We start from the raw sequence: 17,718 nt of genomic DNA on the forward strand, positions 1-17,718 counted from the left end.
ACGCACACACACACACACACACACACACACACACACACACGCCATTCCAAAAGGCCATGAATGCTATATGCTATTGTATTTGTTAAGCAAGTTGAGACCTCAATTCTGCGTTAAAAATGTCCTAATGAAATCGCCGCAATGAAAGAGACAAGTTGCAGGATCAGTTTTAGATCTTTAATTGATAACAGTTACGCCAGTGTTACAGTAAACACACCAACAGGCTGAAGGTAGTAAATACCAATACAAGTTTCCCACTACTCTAATACTTCATACAGCAGAATAAATTATACCATGATAATATACACACATGCGGAACAGAAAGGGAATAAAGCAAAACACAGATGTCAGAAAAGCAAGTAAACAGGTTAGGGGGTCAGAGGGAAGAGGTGGGGTTGGGTGAGGGGTGTATAGGTTGGATGGGATAAGCAGTCATATGCTTTAAATATCCAAATGTTGTTTGACGCAAGTGTTAGAAATGGATTTGATACACTAGGCAATTCTAAAATTCTTCTTTTTTTTAATATACACAAGAGGGAAGCTTTTAAAGCAGGGCATTTGGAACCGCTCTAATTCAGTGCAGAGTCAGCGGTATACTTTTAAGAAAGACTTTCTCCCAAAGTCTGCGGGTAGTTGTATTGGTCCGTGAATCAAATGTGACTTCATTCAATTTCCCAGAGGAGAAAGGCTGGTCTTCACTGGCATCAACAAACAGCTGAATTTCCAGCAGCATCCAGCACTCAAGAGACCCAGAGGCCAGGGTGTGAATATATATGGTTCACAGTCTGTACGAGTTATCAGTCTAAGTGCTTGTTGCTTAAAACACCCTCAAATGCACTGACACTTGAAAAGACACCTCCTCCGGTCACCTTTCAAATATACAACAGTCCGATAAGAAAGCACCGTCAGCTAGCCTTAATAATCCTTTTTTTATACAGTTTTAAGTTGAGTAAATTCAACGGAATGAATCCGTTTTTCTTTTCCTAATTTGTACAAATTCTCCATACTTCAAGGGGTAAAACACACACAAAGAAAACCCCCAAAACTCCAAAGTAAACCAATAAAATATAATACAACGAAAACCTGGTTAAGGAAACTCAAATAAAACATTTACTTCTGATCCCTTGCTTATCTACCACTCAATGTTGTTTTGTTTTAGTATAAAACATACTTTATGAACAAACAATACACAATCTGCCCAGTCTAATGTTCAGTTTTCATTTAAAGGTGACTGAGAACCAAGTCCGGTCTTAAGATATATGTTTGTGTAACAAACCTTTATGTGTAATACAGCATACAGTACACCATTGCCACTGGAAGTCACCCAAGAATGAAAAACACACACATTTAAAGGTACCAGTCGGCCAAAATGTAAAAGAAAAAAAGAAAGAAAATCAACTACGAATGCTACACAAATGTCTCATATTCTCTATTAAAAAGGGGGGCGGAGGGCTTCAGCCTAAAACCAGAGAGGGGGGCTGATCAGTGCTGTTACCTGCTGATCAGTGCTGTTACCTGTGACCTTTCACAAATGACCGGATTATATGATTTACCAAAGTGCATGACAATGGCACAGCTTGCTTACTTTTAATCTCACAACAGAAAGAGTGGGAATGCTTATATATAGCCTATATATATTGTGTGTGTGTGTGTGTGTGTGTGTGTGTGTGTGTGTGTGTGTGTGTGTGTGTGTGTGTGTGTGTGTGTGTGTGTGTGTGTGTGTGTGTGTGTGTGTGTGTGTGTGTGTGTGTACTGTACACACACACACACACACACACACACACACACACACACACACACACACACACACACACACACACACACACACACACACACGTCCGAGGAATGTGTCAAAGGAATGTGTATTAAAAGGGAATGTGCCTTTAGAAAATGTGTTAATTACGCCAGGAAAATAGAAAATGCTGGCTGGCAGCGGGAAGGGTCACTGTGAATTAGCTTTGACATTATGTTTGTGTGTGATTTAATCTGCTTTACCCTGTTTAAGTCACACAGGAGCTCCCCAGCAGATGGGATTTGGGAGGGGTGGACGGGGGGAGGGGGAGAGAAGCTAGTCCTACTTGGCAAGGTCCATATTTCTAAACAAAATACATTAATTTCCCCAATCCTGTTTTTACAAACAATGCTCCCCTCCCCATGGACTGCGGCTAAGGATGGGATGGAGGTTAGGAAGGGAAGCTATTGGCCGCTAAGACCGTTGCTTTAATTCCCAGTAGAATCCACCCAGCCAGACTTCCCACAGAGTGGCCAAGATCTTCAGGAATGTCAAGTTGAATATGAAAGTGGGAAGGTCAAATCGCTCATGAACATTAGCGCTCAGGGAACAGCAGCCTGGAAAACAATCATCCTCCCTTGTTTGACCGGGCCGACGCGCACACATGCAGTGCACAGACACGCACACTTTATTCCCAGATCGTCTCTGTCGTTCCGTTGTGTTTTACACCCTGACACCTTAACGGAGGGAGGAGCCACAAATGGAAATCAACATAAACCACATTAATTATAACCATGTAACAGCAACGATAATCTTAACAATATCAAAAAAGGGGACAAGGTTGAGATCATTCAAATGATAATGGCTTTGTTAACTACTATAAACAGCAAAGGTCAAAGTACATGTTGTTGATGGCTCTAAATGCATGCTGGACCACAGCCATGGCAAAGTAGAAGCCGGGCCATCTTGTCTGGCCCCCCATGTGTGTTCTGGAGTTCGGAGGTGCAGGGTTCAGGGGGCATAAGCAGTGGGCAAAGCCACCCAACATTGAGAACAGAGGGCAGAGTTGCCGGGCAGTTCATAATGGCAATGAAGAAAAAAAGAAAAAAAAAGAAAAAAAAAAGAAAGCTCAGTTCCATTCTCAGGAGAGCGTTTGTCCCAGTCAGGGAGAGCGCTCTTGCACACTTTCTTGGACGTGGCCGTGGAGAAAGTGTGCATGTGCTTGTGTGCTGGTGTCATGGTCGGGCTGCGGAGGAGAGCATGAGAGAGCTTTGAGTCCCGACTCTTCGGAGCATATGGCGGTGCACTAGTGGTGGAGGCGGGGCGAAGGAGGGAGGTGAGCGGAGGAGGGAGGGAGGGCGGTGGAGGGGCCGCCTCAGTAGGCCTGTCCTGTCTCCACCTGCAGCAGTCCCAGCACCGCTGAGTGGTCCCCCAGTTTCATCCTCCTCTGGGTGGACAAGCTCACGTTCTTAGCCAGGTAGTCCACGGCGGCTGGAGCGGAGGGGAAAAGAAAGATAAGTATGTCAGGCGCACGGACAAATGTACATTCACAAATAAGAAAGATATGTCAGGCGTACAGACAAATGTACATTCACACATTTTCATAATTTAAAAGTTAGATGACAAGACACCTGTATAGTAAAAAATGACAGCCTTCCCATCTACCTTTAAGAACATGTGCAATCAGGCACTGCCTAAAAAGCGGTAGGCTACCAGGCCGGCACCTTTAGACCTGGAGAAGCTTTTGTAAGGTGTTCTATGTTGGCACAATATGTACAGTTTACCTGACGCGTCAACAACCCTGGGAACTTTTAAAAATAGCAGCCTGCTGGAATTTGTTAGTAACTACTGACTGTAAAGTTACGGAGGGTACAACGGTAGCAGAGCAGTTTGCACAGGATTGCCTTTTAAATAAAAACGCACAAATACTGTTGTTCTGTATTGATGGTGCTTCTTATAGTTTTTCTTGCTTTTATTTTGCTGTACACAACAGCATTTTCCTTACTCTGCTGTGCCGCCTCTGGGCGACTGAAATTCCCCCGCGGGATCAACAAAGGTATCTATCCATCTATCTATGAATACTGTATGCACTGCCACTCACACACGTGCACACTCAGACGCACGCACGCACACACACGCACGCACGCACACACACACACACACACACACACACACACACACACACACACACACACACACACACACACACACACACACACACACACACGCCTGAAACATTTCCCAAATCCATCCAATTCACTCACATCTCATTCCTCTGACTGAGGCTGAAACAAGTTGTGGCAGAGAGGCGAGAGAGAGTGCACTGTTAAGTGACGAGTGTTAATTTAACCCAGAGATTACAAACGGACCCTTTCGGGTCCATTTCTACGTGTGATTTTACTCCACGAGGAACCAAACCCTCCCCTGTTCCTCTTTGTCCGAGGCTGGCACGCTTCTGGCACGGAGCACGTTCGTTCGCCCCGGTGAAGTCCCCATGCTGTCACTCAGACGGGCCCGCGTGTGCGCTGGATGTGCCAGTCTTCATTACACTTGGCATCTCTGATTTCATGCCCTCCACGCGCCACACTCCCCATGGCCGATCATTTTCATCTACAGTCAGACAGCGGCTCTCTCTCTCTCTCTCTCTTCTCTCCTCTATTCATTACCCATCAGCCACTGTGCTCAATCAGCAGCTTAATTAACCTCACATCAGCTCACATCCGGACTGCCGTCAGTCTCCGACTGCTGACAAAACACTCACACACGCTCGCGCATGTGCGTGTGCTCACGCGTGTGCTCACGCGTGCACACGCACGCACGCACGCACGCACGCACGCACGCACGCACGCACGCACGCACGCACGCACGCACGCACACACACACACACACACACACACACACACACACACACACACACACACACAACATGCATACAGTACAAAAGATATATAGAAATAAGTAACTAAATGCTACAAACGCTAAAACACACCACGCCTCCGCTTCAAACTGCCATTATAAATAGACACAAATGACGGCTGGATCATGGGGGAAGTGTGCCTCAGTTTGCTCCTTGTGAGCGGTTGTGACAGCATCAGTCAACAATTATGCTAATCTAATAAAGCTAACTCTTTCCTGCCCTGTGGTGTGTGCGTGTGTGTGTGTGTGTGTGTGTGTGTGTGTGTGTGTGTGTGTGTGTGTGTGTGTGTGTGTGTGTGTGTGTGTGTGTGTGTGTGTGTGTGTGTGTGTGTGTGTATATGTGTGTGTGTGATATAAAATAGGGTAAGAAAGAGAGAGGTGGGCGCGGGGACACTGTGGCCCCTGGGGGTGTGCTGATGCCTTTGAAGTAGCCCTCTCCTCTTTCCCATCCAAGTGGAGTGGGGTGTGACTAAGCCAGCTCTAGACAAGGATGTTGGGGGTGGGGGGGTGGGGGGCTTTATCAGGAGCACGTGTTTGCTTCAACCAACTGGGGGGGCTCAGGGTCAGAGGGCTCTCTGTCCGGGGACGTGGGCATCACTTCCTCTTGTGTCACCTCCATCTCTCAAATCCAGTCAACCCCCACACATTAGCCTGCAGGCGGTGCCATTTCCACAAACAGCGTGGCACACACACACACACAAACACACGTTTGTATTACTTACTATACTTGTGAGGGCACCAGCCTTTTAGGACAGTGATTTAATTAATGCAATCTTTACCATTTCAGCAGTGTTTCTCTCTAAGGATGAAAAATTACATGGGTCGCAGTTGTGAGCTTGTAGATCAGCTATTTTTGGTGTGTGACACAAACGCTCAACTAGAAAGTACTAGTTTAAAGTACTAGTAAGACGCCTAAGGGTGAGGTCGCGCCACAGTGATGTGGACATCAGGGACGTGGACATCAGGGATCTCCATATATGGGCATAAAAGGGATTTGTTTCCCTGGCATCACAGGGAACTCCATATCTCCATATATGGGCATAAAAGGGATTTGTTCCCCCTGGCATCACAGGGATCTCTCTAACAGGGCATGATTAATATTGATGACATCAGGTAACTCCATATATGGGCATAAAAGGGATTATGTTAGTGTGACATCACAGTGAAGCCAGAGCTTGATATTAGAGCGGCAAACCCATAGACACGTGTAAACGTCTACACGGACGCGGGGACAAGCTGTGGCGTTTCTCATGGTAAATTGCAACCTTCGGTCGCAATAAATCTGGGCTGGCATAACTGCTACGCTAACCTCTAAACCTAACCTCTATTGTCTAATCCTATAACCCTAACCCTGAATCTTTTCCAAACTCCAAACTCAAATATTGTTTAACCATAAAAACCAAAACATTCTCTTGTGAGGACTAGAAAAACGTTCCTCACAATGTATATTTCTCGAATTCTACTATACTATACTTCTACTACACTAATGCATGTGTGTAGTGTACACACACACACACACACACACACACACACACACACACATGCCAATAAAGCCAATTGAATTGAATTGAATTGAATTGAATTGAATTGAATCGAATTGAATCGGATCGGAAATGGGTGGAATTGAACTGAACTGAACTGAACTGAACTGTGTGCATTGTGTACTACTCACTCTGTCCATACTGACTGTACTGGTAGCCTGCGGTGACGGGGTCCACGCTGTAGCTGGTGGCGCTGTAGGTGGGAGGGCAGTAGGACTGGGAGGAGGCCAGGCTGTCCACGCTCTTGATGGGGTCGGAGCGCTGGCTGCAGCTGGCTGAGATGGGGTTGGAGCTGTCCAGGCCGCCGTGCAGCGGGGAGATGGAGAAGTCGTGCTGGGACTGGGAGGGCACGGCGCTGGGGTTGCTCAGGATGCTCATCACCTGGTGGAGGGCACAGGGCAACAGAGATGTGGTGGAGAGTTCAGGGGTTGAAACAGTGACACACCAAAAGCACCTTCGACCTGCTGACGTCCCTATTTTGGGAAAATGTTATTTATTTATTTTATCCCTGGTCATGTTTTGCTACGTATTTAATAATATACCAAAAAACATCAAAACATCTAGTTCTTTGCATTCTTACAGGGGAGCGTTTCGCTGTTACTACGTGTCATCTTTTCGACACTCAATTCTAACCCTTACCCTAAACCTAACCTCCGTGGGGTGAGTCGCTAACCCTCCCAACGCTCCTTTGTCGAAATGACGGTCGTTCGAAAGAGCGAGATTTCCCCTTCTTACAGTATATCAAAAGCGAATCTAATATGACAAAGAAAGTATGACTTTTGAGCCAACCAATTCAACCGATAATATCCATGTTTGTTATATGACACGCCCACTTTTCAATGCTCAAATCAAATTCTCCTAACGTTATGTCCTGCCTGCCTATCCTGTTTCACTCGGAAATATGTCACATGTAACGGAAAATAGATTTCATCACCACCTAGTTAGTTACCTTTTTTTAAAAGCCATACAACACTAGCCTCGTAAAAATTCTGATTCGATTTCTAGGATTTCTACTCCTTAGTGATCAAATAGAATGTCGCTCCAGGAGGAGGCAGCAATACAACCACGATTTAACCTCTGGAAAAGGAAGGAAATTTGAAAAGCAAGGGGAAGGATACAAGGAGGGTGTGATGAGGTTAAAGAAGTAGAAAGGGGAAAAGACGAAACTGTTTCCATTAGCTGGCACTGCCACTGAGTGTTCTGCGGTGGGACAGAAGGGTCCCAGGGTGATAATAGACCCACCATCAATGCCAGACAGACCCTGTCCCCGAGCCTCGAGGCCTGAGCCTCCACAGCCTACAGCACAACAAGCACCAAGGGAGTCCCTAATCCTCTGCCCCGAGCCTACCCATCTCATGAATAGTAATGCAGTTGGAACTGCTAAATGATCCCTCAGATCCCCACACAAAGTAGGCTCCACCAGCCTTACTGAGGGGGCCCCCGCTGATACTGCTGGTTGAGGCTCGCCAGAATATTACAGTGTGTATATTATTCATAGCGCATAAAAGCATTCCATTTCAATATTCTAGATTAATGTAATAGCATGTGACATTGGCATACCTGCCAACATTATAGACTGTGAAAAATCTGTTTTCAGGTGGTCCTCCCCAGACACCTTTTTTACTAGCTTGCAAAGCTGGTCAATATATACAGAGCGGATTACGTCACAAAATCTCGTCACACGTCAGAATTCGGGATATTATAATACCAGTAAGACGCCCTAAGGGCGAGGTCGCGCTGAAACAACAGAGACTGACACAATATGTCCATATATGGGCATTACCAGATATGGGCTTAATATTCAGGGATCTCCATATATGGGCATAAAAGGGACGACTGAAGACTAGTCCACAAGGCGCAAGCTGGTGTAAAAGGACTGTGTCATTTTTTGTTAAACACAGTAGATGTAACTTCCTGTATTCTGGTGCATTTTATGGTTACCTAAAAAAATCAAGATAAATTTCAATTCAGGAGCCAAGAAAGAGCCAGGGTAAAGATTCAGGAGTCTCCTAACCAGGAGACAGGAGTGTTGGCAGGTATGCATGGTCATGCCTATTGCCTTGTCGGTTGCCTATTTGTGCTACTTTTTGACAATCTTGTATGACGTAGTGGGGCATTAATATACAAAAATATGAAAAAAGTTGTATGTATATATATTCCTAAACCACTAGCAGAAAATAGCTCCAGAAAAGAAAATAGCAGCTTGACATGCTCACAATGCGATTGTGAGCTTATAAATGGGCTATCATAGCCAAGCCCGAGTTTCCCGTGTTATTTCAGTACCCCCAGACTGCCATGGCCCGAGTTTCCCGATGCCTAAAATGTATTAGGCATGATCGCAATCGCGAAATTGCATGTTTAGCCCCATAACAAACACATCTTTCAAAATGGCAGCCATGTTTGTTTACATTTGAAGACTTTAAAAGCTGTGAAAAAGTACTACACATATGGTGCATGATCTAGGCATGGGCGTGCACGATCCGTGCACTAAAAATTGATCCGTGCACTAGAAATTTAGGAACGTGGCAGTGAGGAACTTGGGGGCCATTTTGAAAAGGCAATGAATGAGTTAAGAGATCTGGTGTAGACGTAAAAAGTGGTCAAAGTAAAGTTGTAACTCAAGGCCAGTCCTATAAGACCATACAGGGGTTTAAGTGGATTGGAGGAAATGAAGAGGTGCAGTGCAGTGCAGTGTGTGGGGGTGAGACCAGGGGAATGGTCCCACACATGCTTCCCTCCTACAGGAGGAGAAGACCCCTTCTCAACATCAGGTTCACGTTGAGATTGGTTACGCTGGGCTGGCCTTTGGCCTCCAGGCTGCTAAACCAATTAGCCCATCATGGAGGTGGTTATACAGAAGTGACATGCGCACACGCATGCACGCACACATGCACGCACGCACGCGCACACACACACACACACACACACACTCACTCACTCACTCACTCACTCACACACTCACACACTCACTCACTCACTCACTCACTCACTCACTCACTCACTCACTCACTCACACACACCAGGTGAAAGCACAGTGGGCAATTAGTGGGCCATAAAAGTGACCATACACTGAGACAACCTGAACCATATTCTGAAAATGTATCATGTTGTCATAAAAATGAATATAAAAAACTCTCCCAGCCCAGTAAATATGGAGGTTGGCACTTGGCAGTTTCCTTGTTTTAATTCTATCAGTATGGAAATCCCCCTGTCCGGTCCGGTCCTGTCTTCCCTTGCAACATACGCAGACGGAACATCATGTGACATGTATCCATAACAGGGAGATTCAAGGAATTCTCCATGCAGGATACATGTGATGGGTGATGATGGGTGGGGGGTTGGGAGGGTGTCAGAGGTCCAGAGAGAGAGAGAGAGAGACAGGGGCGTCACTAGGGGTAGGAAAGTGGGACTGAGTTACTAGGGCCCAAGGTGGTGGAGGGGCCTTAATTATTTTATACTTTAGCTATTGAAAAATAGCAGATATACAAGCCCACAGCGCGGCGAGCTTGTAGATGCGCGCTTGTAGATCTGCTATTTTCACGGAAAGTCGTGAAAATGGGTGCAAATCTTTGAATATGTATTTTTTAAGCGAACATTTGTAACTCAAATTTTGCTTCTGGGTGGGTCCCTGGAACTCAATATTTTGAGATCGCACCGAGTGCCGCGCTGCAAGCTTGTAGATCTGGGTTATTTTCAATAGTTAAAGCACAGGGGCCCGCAGTGACTCCTTGTACCCAGGGCCCAGAATTTGGTGCGACACCCCTGGAGAGAGAGGGTGGGGGGGAGAGAGATGGCTGGAGGGCATGAGTCCCATTTAGTCACTGGTTAATTGAAGCTTGATTACATTGCCTCCTTATGAAACTGAATGGCCAACAATCTGTCCTGTTGCTATTCCTGGACTGAAGTTCTTCAAAAGACTTCTTATCGCTGACGATGGAGGGGTTTTCCTCATTTAGAAAGTGCTCTGGAGCAGATCGCTGTTATCCCTGATGAGTTTGGATGTCCTTCCCGAAAGACAGTTGCTGTGGTAATGGTTTTCATTTTAGGGGAAAAGCCAAGCTTGCAGATCGCCAAATTTAGCAGATCTACAAGTTCTCGGGGGGCTCTCTCCATTCCGACATGTCGCCACTCCGACAGTGACTTCTTATTGTCGGAGTGGCAACACTTCCATAGAGGTTAAGGTTAGGGTTAGGGTAAGAGATAGGGTTAGTGTCTGTCAGAAAGGAGACATGTCGGAATGGAGAGATGCACACCAAGTTCACAACAGGTCGCTTGTGCCTTCGCTGTTTTAGGCGTGCACCACTGGCATGCAACTAGTAAAAATTGCAGATCTACAGTACAAGCACATAACATGGCACAAAGCTTCTTAAACTTGTTTTTCTATCTCTATGGAAATTATTAGATATTTTTATTTTTTTGAGAAATACTTTTGAAAAATGTTGGAATTATTATGAATTGATGAAAAGTTGAGATTCTTTTGTTTAAACTTTTTTTGGACAGTGGTCTAGTGTGTTCACACGGCTCAATAAAAATCATTGGTATTTCACCAATCACCACTTACTCCTTATCTAATGTTGGAACAGATAAGAGGTAATCGGAAGAGTCTGAATTGGAACATAATTCAGCACAAGGTAGCAGAACTTCCAATAACGCACAATGTGCAAAGGGAAGCACCCTGTGAAATACTGAGTATTAATTTAAATCTGAGAGAAACATACCCGTAACGGTGTTAAATTAACACTCAGGTTTTGAATACACATTTTACGTTTGAGATAACAGCATTTCCTTCAACAGACTCTTCATTCTCCACTAAACCTCTTCTGCCATGTACTTCACCTCTCTCCCTCTCTCCCTCTCTCTCTCTCTCTCTCTCTCTCTCTCTCTCTCAGTCTCGCTCGCTCTCATTTCTCTCTCTCGCTCTCTCTCATTTCCCTCTATCTCTTTCCTCACCTCCTCTCTCTCTCTATTCTGTCTCTTTCCCTACATAAAGTGTCCTCAGCAGACCAGAGTTCGTTTGTTGTTTGACTTTGTGTGAGTGCTGGTTAGGGAGATAATGGGAGCCAGGACCCAGTTTAAAGGACAATGCTCCAGGGCGTTCCCTGCCTCCCTCTCTCCGCCTATTCCCTCTCTCTCTCTCTCTCCTTCTCCACAGATAGATTACTTTATAAATAATAATAAAAAAAGTAATTAATTCTCTCAACTTCTGAGCCTCCAGCCTGCGGCGAAGTGAATGGGGGAGTGTAAATTGATACAATGTGCATCCTTTCAGATAAATAAATACCGCATTTGAAACACAAAAAGAGGTTTCTTTTATACCTTGCTAATTTCTTCAACAGTCAAATTAGATTTTTTTTTTGTCTGTGCCAATGTTTGACGAGTTTCTCTTTGTTGGTATTCCTTCCAGAATAAAATATATTGACTCCTGCAGAGCTGAGAGAAGTGCACTACATCATAATGCAATTATTGGGACCAAAAACAAGTCTGCTTACAATTCAAAAAACAAAACGTATCAGACTGTATTTCATTGCCAGCCACTTATTTAAATGTCATATTGCAACTCACACAAGCCTATTCGCAGCACTACACAGCAGTTTATGAAGGCACTTCTATTCCACCAATCTAAAAAAAAAAATCAAACCTCGTTCGAAGTGGAGCTGTGAATTTGAGCAGTTCCAGATCTATGCTTTTGATTCTATGTGTTTTAGATCTATGAATTCTAAGTGTTCTATATATAAATTCTATGTGTTCTAGATCTATAAATTATGTGTGTGTGTGTGTGTGTGTGTGTGTGTGTGTGTGTGTGTGTGTGTGTGTGTGTGTGTGTGTGTGTGTGTGTGAACTGTAAACTGTTCCTATGAGTGAGTGGTGAGTGTGCCTGGCCTGCACAAAACAGCGCCCCTCCTTTAACTAGTGTGCTGTGTGTGGCCACTCAAGGTATTGCCAGACTACGGACACGGCCAGCCACCCAGCCAGCCACCCACCCAGCCACATACCCACGGACATACCTGTCTATTGGGAGCTTGTGTTCCACAGCTCCAAAAACATTTTCTAACACCGTGTCGCCTTTGAGCGTCAATGCAATGCAGCTATTGTATGACATTACAACAATGACAAATGCAGAAGTATTAATGGCGGAAATAAACAGCGCAGTGGAAATATGACCGCCTATAGGACGAGACTGGTGGGGGACTGAGGAGGGCAGAGGAGAGGAGGAAAAGTGAGAGAGTGAGAGGAGAGTGATGGAGGCTTTGGGAAGTACAAAGACTCCTGTGGAAGTGTGTTGGCCTGAGGGCTATAGCCTGCCTGGAGAGCTGATAGGAGTCCCCTCTGTTCCGTTCCCAGAGCCAGAGCCAAACACACCCCACTCCACAAACACTCTTAATCTGCGCAAGACTGGATTAGTTCCTCTGTCACCGATAGCTCCCCTGTTATGCCCAAATCAAATGCCCCCAAGATGTACCTTTAAGTTAGGCAGAGGTCATCGGGGCACAGAGGGGGGAAATATAAGCACTCCATATGTCTGTAAGTTATCTGACTATTGCAGAATTGCATGTTGCACATTAGCAGATCTGCCCGGCTGATACTCGCGCTGGGCTTAGAGTGATTAAAGATCCGCGGTGATGACACCGGATTTCAGATCAATATTTGAAGACCAGCCCTCGAGGGCGTGATTACAGGAGGAGAGAGTGTCTGGTGTCTACGAACCTGGTGTCAAACTGTGTCTGGAAACTGTCTGACTTTAAGGACCCCCAGTCCCAGACATACGATTCTTGTTTTACAACATGTGGAGAAAAGGATGTTTCAAATGTTTCAAGGATTTAAATAATATGTCTTTAACGAAAAATATATATTATTAATAATGAACAAATAAAAAAAAAATATGATAAAAAACAATATGCTTCTACCACACCAAGCTATAGAAAATGTCAAATGATAATATCAGAGACTGTTCCTCCTAAAGAGTCAATAGACTCCTGCTCCCCCCCCCCCTCCCCCATCCCTCACATGAGAGGGCCGGCCCAGCGGGCAGCAAGGCCTCTCATCTGAGCAGACAAAATGACTATTTAAAAATAACAGTGATTGCATAAATTGAATTAGAGCGTTTTGGTCACGGTGGAGGAGGTGGTGGCAGGGGGTGGGCGGTGGGAGGTGCGCGGCAGAGGGTGTGTGTGTGTGTGGGGGGGGGGTGCTGGGGGAGGGGGGGTTGCCGGCACGGGGACACAGAGCAGACAGCCGGGCTGCATGGTGGCAGGCAGCAGATGACGGGCCCTGTGGCCTGCGTGTCACTGCGTTAATTGGCCGTGGCGCGTTAATAAAAAGTGAAAAGTGTCTTCTGCCAGCACCATAGGATGGGGGAGACAGAGAGGCAGGGTGAGATCTAGAATGACGAAGGGGGGGGCGAGAGGGAGTGGAGTTGGAGGGAGTGAAATGGTCCTTTGAAACATTGGGGTGGGGGAGGGGGGCTAATTGTGTTCAATTAAGGGCCTGATTGGCACTGACAGAATCTGGGCATTGACAAGCTAGGCACAGATGAGGACGATTAGCGGGCACGGGAACAAGCTGTCACTCCTCGCAACATGTTAGATGGTCGTCCCAATGTCTCTTGCCACCTTAGGTCCAAAAGACCCACACATGAAGAAACCAACACTAGCGATGCAAGATGGAATGACATTTGTGTTTACAGTGGTGTAAGCAAGTAATCTAGAGGTGTAAGTAAAGTAATCTTTTACTTAAAGACCGGCTGCTAAAAGTAAAAGTATCAATACTGTAATATAGAAATACTCTGTTACAAGTAAAAGTCCAAAATTCAAAATGTACTTGAGTAACATTTACGTAAAGTACCAAAAGTAAAAGTAGCCTACAAAATGTTTGAAAATAGCAGATCTACAAGCTCACAACTTTGCACAATGCAATGCGACAAGTTGTGAGCTTGTAGATCGGCTATTTTCAAATATCCTATAGGTATAAAATAGGGCCAAAGTGGATTAATGTATGTGATATAATCTCTTATATCTGCAAAGTAACTAGTAGTAACTAAAGTTTTCAAATAATTGAAGTGGTGTAAAAGTACAATATTTGGATCCGAGATGTAGTGGAGTAAAAAGTATGGGAAATAAGTAGAGTACAAATACCTCAAAATTGAACTTGAGGTATCGTTACTTTGCACCACTGTTTCCCAAACAGTGGGTCGTGACCCATTTGTGGGTCACGGACCAATTTCTACGGGTCACAACTTTTCTTTTCCTACATTTTCTTAAATATATATTTATAAAAAAAAAGATCCACTCCAAACACATACATCTAAGAAATTCCACAATAATATAGTGAAAATAGCTGATCTACAAGCTCTCAGGTCCCGGGCTGAAAAGTTTAGGAAACCCCTGCTTTACACCACTGATCTTCAATGGACAGTGTGTGCATGGTTTGTGTGACCCCACCACCGGCCTGCTTCTCCCCTTACCAGGGGTGTCGCACCAAATTCTGGGCCCTGGGTACAAGGATTCACTGCGGGGCCCCTGTGCTTTAACTATTGAAAAATAGCAGATATACAAGCTCACTCACAGCGCGGCACCGAGTGCCGCGCTGCGAGCTTGTAGATCTGCTATTTTTGAAAAATCATGAAAATCCTTGAATATTTCAAATCCTTCTGAGTTTTTTTTTAAAAACCTGTGTTTCTATGTCAGTGGAGCTCAAACCTTCTCATGTAAAGGACCCCCAAAATGGTATGTATTTGGCACGGAACCCCATCTCAAAATATTGAGTTCCAGGGACCCACCCAGAAGCAAAATTTGATTTACAAATGTTCGCTTAAAAAATACATATATTCAAAGATTTGCACACATTTTCACGACTTTTCAAAATAGCAGGCGGCACTCAGTGCCGCGCTCTGAGCTTGTATATCTGCTATTTTTCAATAGCTAAAGTATAAAATAATTAAGGCCCCTCCACCACCTTGGGCCCTAGTGACTCAGTCCCACTTTCCTACCCCTAGTGACGCCCCTGCCCCTTACCAACCTTTGTGTTCAGCGGAGCACAGCTGCAGCTCCAGCCAGGGCTGAGGCCTGGCTGGCTCCCTCACTAAACGTCCCCCCAGTAGGAGCCTGGCCCCTCACTAACCAGAGGTTAATATGCCGTCTATTGGGCTGCAATTGGAGAACGTGTGGGGAGCAATCCTCTATTCTCTGCTAGTGATATGCTTGAGTAACTAGGGATGGATTCAGCCATCGGGAACAAGACAACCTCCTCCAACAGACACATGCACGCACGCACGCACGCACGCGCACACACGCACACACACACGCACACACTAGGGATGGGACGATCCGTGATATTATCGTTTATCGTGATAAAAAACAATCACGATAATCGTATCATGGAGATTTAATTTATCGCGATATTGTCCTCCGTCATACACTGGGATCAATTAACCTTTTATTTGCCGAGCTGCATTATCCGGTACCACTTAAACCCTCTATAATTGGTAAAAGGTACTTATAATATACGTACTTTATCCAGTCTTTTTTCACTCTCTATCAATTGTCTTTGCCAAAAAATAGCTGATCTACAAGCTCACAATGTTGTGAGCTTGTAGATCTGCTATTTTTTGGCAAATGTTACGCCCCAGGATCATGGATTTTGATTATCGCGATAATATCGTAAATCGCGATTTCTTTTGCCACAATAATCGTGATATGACATTTTCATATCGTCCCATCCCTAACACACACACACACACACACACACACACACACACACACACACACACACACACACACACACACACACACACACACACACACACATCTTCACAAGTCTGCTCACTTCGCACCAATGCCTCTGCTAAATTAAATGGCAGATTTTCTGATTCCAGGAGAGTGGGTTTCAGTCAGGCAGAGCCTGTCTGTGCATGTGCATGTGTGTGTGTGTGTGTGTGTGTGTGTGTGTGTGTGTGTGTGTGCACACATGTGTGAGGGAGGGAGAGCGGCGCTACGAGGAGAAGCGAGGCAGATTGGTGAGCTGGGGTATGAGACGCGTGGGGGGGGGGGGGGGGGGGGTTTGTTTGCTAGAAACAGCAGGGGCCGGGCCCAGTGAAAAATGTCAGGTCAAATTGTTCTTGACAGTGTTAATATCTGCACCTCATAGCCATAATTACATGTAAATAAATAGTGAAATAGCTCTCAGCTGGAGACTGAGTGGGAAGCACTGCAGCAGCAGGAGACAAGCAGCTGGGGACACACGGCCACCTCTCATTTTACAGAGAGAGAGAGAGAGAGAGAGAGAGAGAGAGAGAGAGAGAGAGAGAGAGAGAGAGAGAGAGGGAAAGCGAGGAAGAGACCAAGAAAAAAGACAGTACAAGAGAGAAGGAGAGTAGAGAAAAACATGTTATGAAATGAAACATTTTTGAATACCAAGAAGAAGTCATGACGCTTTCTCATAGAGCTCTTCCGTTCTTTTACACACAGAGAGCGACTACGAAAATAGGTCACAGAGACTCCAAAGTGAATCGTACACCCCTTGCAGGGGGGGGTATGGGGGGGGGGGAATGGGGGGTGTTGAATTGGGACCCAGAGACATCATGCACTGCCAGCGAGGGACATAGACAACGAGAAGAAGGGAGAGTGATAGTCTGAGGGGAGTATTAATCACGTCTATGCACCTGTCAGATTGGCATCTGGAACTAACAGGAACCACATGCAGCTTCCACAACATCCCAAACCTCCGGCCGGCAGCAGGCAGGTTCACACTTCACAGCAGCCCAAGGCCTCCCCTTACTCTCTCTCCCCACAGTCCCATAACCCTGTGAACCCTGAACCATGGCCCCCGAGATGACGGCTAGCCACCACACATATGCCTCCGTCCGTGCACATTTCACCTGCAGTTTCAGGGGCGTCACAAGGGGGGAAAGGTGGGACTGAGTTACTAGGGCCCAAGGTGGAGGGGCCTTAATTATTATTCAATAGCTAAAAAAGTGTAGCTAAAGTATAACTTTAGCTATTGAATAATAGCAGATATACAAGCTCACAGTGAGCTTGTAGCTCTGCTATTTTGGAAAAGTTGTGAAAATGAGTGCAAATCTTTGAATATTATGTATTGTTTAAGCGAACATTTGTAACTCTTTTTGCTTTTGCTTCTGGGGTGTCCCTGGAACTAAATATTTTGAGATGGGGGTCCGTGGCCAAATACATATCATTTTTGGGGGTCCTTCACATGTAAAGGTTTGAGCACCACTGACATAGAAACATAGGTTTTTCAAAAAACCTTAGAACGTTTTGAAATATTCAAAGACTTGCACAAATTTTCACAATTTTTCTAAAATAGCAGATCTATCTGCTATTTTTCAATAGTTAAAGCACAAAATTTGAGTGAATCCTGTACCCAGGGCCCAGAATTTATGGGCATTCCAAGATATGGGCTTAATATTGATGACATCAGGGATCTCCATAGGTCTATGGGCATAAAAGGGACAAGGACTGACACAGATCTCCATATATGGCCATTAATTTATTAGTGAATTAATTTTCCCCATTGACT

General features: G+C 45.2%; 1 protein-coding gene across 2 annotated transcripts in view; it reads right to left on the minus strand.

Annotated features, from left to right (window-relative positions):
• Window positions 1-3,104: 3,104 nt before the first annotated feature.
• The window catches only part of pax7a (paired box 7a), a gene marked incomplete at both ends in the record, with an annotated part of 66,224 nt that continues 51,610 nt past the window's right edge, over window positions 3,105-17,718 (minus strand). The window contains 2 exons of one of the 2 annotated variants that reach the window (XM_080727816.1): window positions 3,105-3,220; window positions 6,318-6,567. In XM_080727816.1, coding sequence (XP_080583942.1) covers window positions 3,105-3,220; window positions 6,318-6,567 — 366 coding nt within the window. Of the gene's footprint in view, window positions 3,221-6,309; window positions 6,568-17,718 lie in introns of those variants that run through there. The other variant, XM_080727817.1, reaches the window with a different exon arrangement.

This window comes from Nannobrachium achirus (assembly GCF_963921795.1).
Source record: "Nannobrachium achirus genome assembly, chromosome: 6".
Classification (NCBI taxonomy): Eukaryota; Metazoa; Chordata; class Actinopteri; order Myctophiformes; family Myctophidae; genus Nannobrachium; species Nannobrachium achirus.